General features: G+C 49.2%; 1 protein-coding gene across 2 annotated transcripts; it reads right to left on the bottom strand.

Annotated features, from left to right (window-relative positions):
* Nucleotides 1–1,611: 1,611 nt before the first annotated feature.
* LOC136453401 (F-box protein At2g26850-like) lies at nucleotides 1,612–5,281 on the bottom strand. 2 transcript variants are annotated; one of them, XM_066453970.1, is made up of 5 exons: nucleotides 3,941–5,281; nucleotides 3,757–3,836; nucleotides 3,274–3,452; nucleotides 3,047–3,121; nucleotides 1,612–2,028 (listed from the first exon to the last, which is right to left on the bottom strand). In XM_066453970.1, the coding sequence occupies exons 1-5, from the start codon at nucleotides 4,673–4,675 to the stop codon at nucleotides 1,841–1,843; spliced, it is 1,257 nt and encodes a 418-aa protein (XP_066310067.1). In that variant the 5' UTR covers nucleotides 4,676–5,281; the 3' UTR covers nucleotides 1,612–1,840. The 2 variants fall into 2 exon arrangements, with proteins under 2 accessions (XP_066310067.1, XP_066310066.1); XM_066453969.1 differs by having other exon boundaries at nucleotides 3,757–3,839.
* Between the last annotated feature and the right edge of the window lie 2,101 nt (nucleotides 5,282–7,382).

A 7,382-nucleotide genomic window follows, 5' to 3' on the forward strand; every position in this document is an offset into this window, starting at 1 on the left:
TGTCTTCTTTGTCTCTTCGATATGTGTGTATCCAACCTGTATCTCCGGTCCCTTCTCTTCCTCTCTCTCTTCTCTCATCCTCCTCTCTTTCTCCCTTCCTTCCTCCGAGCGGTTAGAGCCCACATTTAAATAGAAAGCCATGGATTTATGGTTTTGGATTTAGGATTTCATATTTCGGGAGTCCAGCTAACTTAGAGGGGACAAACAATGGTGATAATGGGAGATGGGTGACATTGTGTCCAAAAACGAGAGTTAGGGGGATAATCAGTAGGAAGTGTTGGCCATGGACAACAACAATTGCTTTAGTTAGTGAGGGACACATCAGTAAGATGGTGGCATCCCGGATAGGGCAAGGTAGAGGTAGGAGTTGGTCAAAAGATTATTTAATGGAAGTTATTTTTTGACTTGCCTTTTTACGTGTTGTGTGTAGGAGCATTAACATAAGTGCAGATGATCGTGTGTTTGTTGGATTCAAACTTAGAGACAAACATTAAGGATAAAATTCCTTTGTACTCTAGTCCATGTCACCGATCCACCTGTTACCCATATACACATCGAGGTATGTTCAGTTGGTGGCTAAAAAAAAAAACTGCCTAGATTAGACATGCATCCCATGCGTCCGTTTTTGGACGCTCGGGGCAAAGGATCTGTTGGCCTCCAACAAAAGAGGGCTCGGGTCTTGGCTGTAGCGAAGACCCAACCAGGAATTGTGGTGTCTTGGTGAGCAATGTCACACCTTTAGCCATGGCAATACATGAGACTACCCATAGTGTTATCAGTGTCGAAAACAAATCTCACTACGCCACCTCATACCTATGCTAGGAATCATATATGGTCACAATGCTGCATCGATGCTTTATTACTGTACATGGGACCCGAATCCTCAACCATTTCCTTGCTTCTCGGTTCCTTCGTGAGAGGACTGTGAAGGGCTGCCTGAAATATATGGTGTGATTGGTAGACCGGCTCCGGCCGAAGGCGTTTGGTTTCTTGGAGAGACCTTGGGGCCTGGCTGGATGCATGCAAGATTCCTTCTGTGACCAGGCTGAGGAGAAACGTGGGAGAGCTTCATTTTCGCCGCGCTAGGCTCGCGCAGGAAAACCGATGCTTCAATACTCTCTCCTGTTTTAGTAGCGGAAAAAATAGCGCTGTGGGCAGTCTAAGTCTACAGAAGGTTGGGTGTAATTTGCCACACCCATCAGTCCTCCACTTTAGGCATGTCATTTTCATCCGGTTCCTCTCAAACACGTCAATTTTCACTTTGTAATCGGTCCGATTTCCATGTGCGAGTAAAATCGACAATTCATTGAACATACTGTCGTCAGGATCGAGTTAGGCACAGCTCTGCCCAACCCATTCGTACGCAAAGACTGAAGACTTGGCAAATCCGCTCACTTGCTGAACATTTTAGGGACCTGATCAGATCACATTGATCCAAGGAGAAGATTCAGCACGCGCACGCTATCTACGCAGCTGACATCGCAGCGGACACTCCATTGAGGTCATTGGCTATCACAAAGGAAATAGCAGCATCGGACAAAACTTAAAGTTGGACGGATTGCGATGCATTCCCAAAATTATGATGCATATAAACCAGGACACCGCGACAACTTTAAGTCATATCGAAAACTGGATAGATCTGTACATCATTCGTAGCAGCCTGTTCTTCTTCTAATAAACTTGGACAGAGCAATCTTCTGCACCATGAATCCCTAGCAAAAAAGGATCCTTCAGACCCGAGAAGGGTTTCAGAGTTATTCCAGACAAGTGCTGAAAGCTCTCCAAAACTGTACATGGGGAATTTGGAATGAAGACTGCGGACCGACTGCAAATATGATCTTCAGTTGAGGACATCAACGGGCCAGAATCGTCGCCATGTCGATATCTCGTCTTTGGTCTGCAGCTTCCTGATGCCACCGTAGAAGCCGTCCGTCTCGCCCCCCTTCTCCCTGTGATCCTTCCTGCTCACAGTGGTCTGCCTCCATCGGGAGCCAGGGGCGTAGTGCTGGAACTCCAGGACAACCATGTCTGTAACAGATGGTAAACTAAACTGAGAAAACCTATGCAGATGCTGAAAAATACCACAGTACCACTACTTGTGAGGCATGCAGAGTATTTCACTGACGAAAAACTGTTTGGTAAGTTCAGAGACTTCTACGTGCAAATGCAATACTCCATGATATTGAATCGACAGAGAAAATGGCCCTAGACACTGGGAAGAAATAAAATGAACAAATTATGGCCCAGGATGTCAAGGCACGAGATCCACGTGAGAAATAAGTTGTCAAAATCGTATACTCCAAATTAAATCGAAGGACTAAGGTAATATCATAATCATAAGATTGTAAACATGAAAATTGTCATAGACTTGACTGGTTCAAACCTATCAATTAAGATTTTAAAGATATAAAACCGTATAGCAAAATCTAGATTTTAACAACTAGTCCTATGCGATAGAATATGGAAGAAATGAAGAATACCGCTGCCAAAGTGTATCTGGCAAGTCGTCCTTTGGGTGACAAAACAACGAATATTAATCCTCGAGAAGAGGAAAGGTGACAAGAACATTCATTGCCCCCTTTATGTCCAAGATTATTTGTTTTCCACTTTTTTTACTGCTCTATCCGTTCAAAAAGAATGTAATTCTCGTTTTTGAGAAGTCATTTTTTAAAAATTTAACAAAATTTATAAAAACTACTAGCATTTATGATAACGAATTAGTATCATTAAATTAACATGAAATATGTTTTCATAGTATATTTATATGGATTCATAAATATTAATAATATTTTCTATAATTTAAGTCTAATTAATAAATTTTGGCTGAATTTAAATTTATAATTATATCCTTTTTTTAAGAAAAGGAGCAGAGTCTGAGGGCAGTCTATGCAGAAGAATACTTCTAGCTGCACTCCTTTGTACGGTAACTGTAACTACTAGTACTTTCCTCTTTTCTACTAATAGTAATGTTTATCCTGTCCGCACGTGCTATGGCCGCCATATCCAAAGATGAAAAAGAGAGCGCCCCGGGAGAGAGAATCTTTACCTTCTTTGTGGCAGCGACACATATGCTCGTTCCCATTGCACGACTCCTGGTGACCCACGACGCCATACCACCAGCCTGTTGTAGTGCATCACAAAGGCATCGTACATTCGTACGTGAACCAAACCAACCGAGATACTAGTAAGAAAAATGAACTGTGCAGCGGCACCTTAATTCTGCCAAGCATTGCAATTTGTAGATGATCTGATTCGAGCAATATAGGAGCATACCATAAGGGAAGTCCTTGTTCTTGCGCCACTGGATCTCGAAATGGTCGCCCGGGCGCAGCTCCTCCAGGCAGTCCGACGCATGCAGGTCCGGCGCCGGCGTGCTCACCGGCGGCGCGCGGACCCTGTTCCACTGCACGCCGTCCTCCTCCTTGCCCGGCTTCCAGCCGAGGGGTGGGTACCTGTCAAGGAGACCAATCGCGCATCGAGCATCGTCACCAATTTAACCCACTCGCAATCACAGCAAAACAGCAGCCCAAAATATCTCATTCATTCCATTATCAGCAGACATTTCACGGTCAGTGGTTTAAATGCACATGCTAATGTTGCACACCCTATAATTCTCAGCACATCCTTTTTACTCATGTAAGCTCGACGGCTATACAGATTAATGGATGCCGTCAATTTCAGTCGGCCTCGTATGAGGATCACAACAGTAAACTGCTACCGACAAAAGGAGATTAAAAACATAAGCTGGGGGGTTACCTCGCGGTGAAGGTGTCAGTTCGCCGGTGGTAGCGGAGGTGCGCGTCGTAGCACGAGAGCACGAACCCGACATGCCCGTCCTGCTAAAAGAGCAAGCGCATTCTCCCAGTATTATTAACCAAACAATTCGACAGTGTGCTTAACCTAATGTTAATTACAGTTAGTGGTGGTGGATTGGTACTACCTCGCGGTTGTACACCTGCGCGGGGAACCAGAACTCGCCGCACTCGAGCGCCCGGTACCACGCGGCCACCGTGTCCGCAGGCGGCGCGGCGGGGGCGGGGGTGGGCTCGGCGGCGACGGCGGCTGGCGCGGGGGTGTGACCCCCCTTGAGGAGCCAGCGGCAGCCGATCCAGGAGGAGGAGAAGGGCCACGCGCAGGCCAGCGAGTCGACCCAGCTCCTGCGGCGGGTCGGCTGCGGCGCGCCCGCTCGAGCGGCCCTCCCGCCCAGCTCCGCCTCCCACTGCTTGTGCGCCGCGGCGCCGAGCACGTGGCCCCACTTGAGCCGCAGGTGGCGCTCCCACAGCGCGTCCGCGGAGCACCGGTCCCTGAGCACGGCGCACACGCACGCCATCGCGGCGAGCGACGCGGGCGAGAGCTCCTCCAGGACGCGGTCCAGCGCGAGCTCCGGCAGGTCGAGCAGCGGGAACCCCGCCGCGGCGGCGGGCGTCTCCGCCGGCGGCGCCACCAATGCGGCCGCCGCGGACTTCGGCTTGGACGAAGCGGACGACATCCTCGCGCCCCGCTCCCGGTCCCGCTCCTTGCTCCCCGAGGCGGTGGCGTGGCGCAGTAGCTCCGTCGCCAGCAGCAGCGCGAGGAGGGCGAGCTCGCGCGCGAGCTTGCAGCAGGCCTTGGTGGCGGGCGCGACGAGCAGCAGCGTGAAGGCCGGGAGGGTGGATATAAGCAGCAGCGGAAGCATCTCTCTCTCAGGATCAGCGATCAGGGGGAGGGAAAAAAATAGTTAGCGCGCTGCCGTACCAATCAGCAAAGGCGGCAGGGCTCCCCGGCCCTGGCGGTGGTGGTGGTGGTGGACTGGTGGTGCGGTGCGCGCGACGACAGCGCCACCCAAACGCGCCCGCCCACGACGCGGACACGGGCAGAGGGGCTGGACGTACTGGAGAGGAGAGGAGAGGATAGCGCGCGCGCGGGTCCGCCCGGCCTCGGAAAGCGGAGGCAGCAGCGCGGACGGCAGCCTTGCAGCAGAATGATTCCTGCTCGGCTGCTCCCTCCTCCTCGGCTCCTCGCCGTGCCGCGCTGGTGTAGTGCAACTGTGCAAGATGCTGCCGCTGCCGGCTGCCCTCGCTCGGTTCGTCTTTTGAGGCGCCAGGCCCAGGCAGACCCACCCAAAAGGCACGCACTTTGGAAGCACAAGCGCCCTACTCCTACAGTCCTAAACGCCCGGGTGCCGCACAAGAAAGAACTAGCAGTGCGCTCGCTGGACTTGATGGATGCGCATGTGTCACTGGTCAGTGCCATTGCAGGGAGGAGCTCCGATCCGGGTTTGCCCCATGCCTACGTGTCGGCGGCATGTCCGATCAGACCCTGCCTTTTTTTAGGCGCGTTTAGTTGACAAAAATTTTTTGGTTTTGGCTATTGCAGTACTTTTGTCTGTATTCGATAATTAATGTCTAATTATGGATTAATTAGGTTTGAAAGTTTCGTCTCGTGATTTCTCATCCAACTGTGCAATTAGTTTTGTTTTTCGTCTACATTTAGTACTATATGCATGTGCCGCAAGATTTAATGTGACACTTTAAGGGAAAATTTTTGGAAACTGGGGCTTACTCTCACGATTCGGTTGGTGCGGCGTAGATTTGCCTTTGGTGGACGGGAAATGGGATGGATGCTAAGGTAAGCGATGGTGGTGGGTTAACGTAAACCACCAGCACCAAAAAGGCATACACCGGAGATAGTAGCTTTCCCAGGCAGGAGTCACCGCGGACCGGGAGGAAGAAGGCGTTGCCTCAGGCCTCAGCATTTGTAGGGTTGGCGGGACGGTGGTTGGCTGCCAACTCCCACGAACTCATTTTTCCACGCTCGCCAACCGAACTCTCGTTCAAGGCTTTTTATTTTCTCTCACCTATATTTTATATATAACTTATAACTACCAAGTCTAGCATTTTATATCTAAATCATGTTAGTATTATTGAAATGGATATTTGTTAATGACAATTTTGTATGGCTAAATATTAGAGGAATTATTTTTTCAAATAATTTACAACTCTATTTTTTTTATTTGTCAGTCTTAGAACGGCTATATATTTGAACTGATACTCTTTCGACGCCTATAAATCAAATGGTCTCTCTTTCAATGGCTATAAATCAAACAGTCGCTCTATCTGCAACGGATATATATATATATATATATATATATATATATATATATATGGAGAGGCTATTCAGTAGCCGGCTACAAAATAAGTTATTCTGTAGCCACCTCCATTTACTATAATTTTATATACTAATTTACCATAATATAAATACATATTTACGATAGTTGGGTTACTATAACACATGGGGATATTTACCATAACGTTATATTAAACCACTTAGTAAGGAGTTACTATAATCTCGTAAAATAACATAGTAATTATCGTAACTCAAAGTGGCTACAGAATAAGTTATTCTGTAGCCAGCTACAGGATAGTAGTTATATATATATGTGTGTGTGTGTGTGTGTATGTATGTATGGCCATTCCCTTTCCTGAACCAATTCCGACATTGCGTTGCTTCTTGTCCACTAAAAATAAGTCATCTCTCCCGACTAGATTCATTTTTTTTCATCCGATGATGGTGACGATGCTCTTGAGGAAACCCTTAATGCATTACACCAAGCACTTCTTCAGCTATTAAATAAATCAAAAAAGGCCTAATTGACACCTGCAACACATCAAGGGGCAAGATGCAGCGGATCATTCTTCACCTATTAAACAAATCCAAATCCAGGAGCGAGCTGTAGATGGCCACGCAGCAAGGGCGACCTACAGCCGGCCACGTACCAAGGGGCCAGCAGCACGTGCGAACTCCGGGAGGCCGGCACAGGGAGCGAGCAGACGGCGGCTCCGGCAGGCTGCGCAGCAGGTCGCGAGCTCTAGCAAGTCGCGAAGCACGGGCGAACGGGAGGCAGATTTGGCCGGCGCAACAACAGGGGCGAGATCCGCAGGCCTTGGCACAAGTGCGCAGCGGCAACAGAAGGGATCTACGCAGGCACGTGAGCAGCAGCGGCCATGGGCGATGCTAAAACAAGAAGAGGAGGATGGGGACGTACCGGCTCGGAGAACTTGGGTGGGGGGGGGCGACGGCCGTTGGTCCGTCGGCTCTCCGATGGATGAGGCTCCGGATCGGAGTCCCTCAGATGTGGGGGACGAGGAGAGAGAAATGAGACGTCCTCATCCTTCGAGGGTCCTATAGGAGACCGGTTGAAGAGCTGTTTTTATGTTTTGGACCTTTAAAATGAGACGAGGGCAGGGATAGGATATTGGTCGGACTTGCCCTTCAGCCTGTTCGCTTGTTGGTTTCAGCCAGCCCAAACTAGACAGCTAACAGTGTTTTTCTCTCACAACAAACCAGCCCTAGCCAGCTCAAACCAGCCCAAAAACCAACCAGCGAACATGCCGCTTAAGTGG

This window comes from Miscanthus floridulus, chromosome 5, assembly GCF_019320115.1.
Source record: "Miscanthus floridulus cultivar M001 chromosome 5, ASM1932011v1, whole genome shotgun sequence".
NCBI lineage: Eukaryota > Viridiplantae > Streptophyta > Magnoliopsida > Poales > Poaceae > Miscanthus > Miscanthus floridulus.

Bases quoted from the DNA above. Each gene is read 5' to 3' on its own strand.
- LOC136453401 (XM_066453969.1), bottom strand. From the start codon at position 4,675: ATGCTTCCGCTGCTGCTTATATCCACCCTCCCGGCCTTCACGCTGCTG. The intron at 3,122-3,273 runs GTATGCTCCTAT...GCACTACAACAG, and splicing joins GAACAAGGACTTCCCTTATG to GCTGGTGGTATGGCGTCGTG. The intron at 2,029-3,046 runs GTAAAGATTCTC...CATCTGTTACAG, and splicing joins GTGTCGCTGCCACAAAGAAG to ACATGGTTGTCCTGGAGTTC.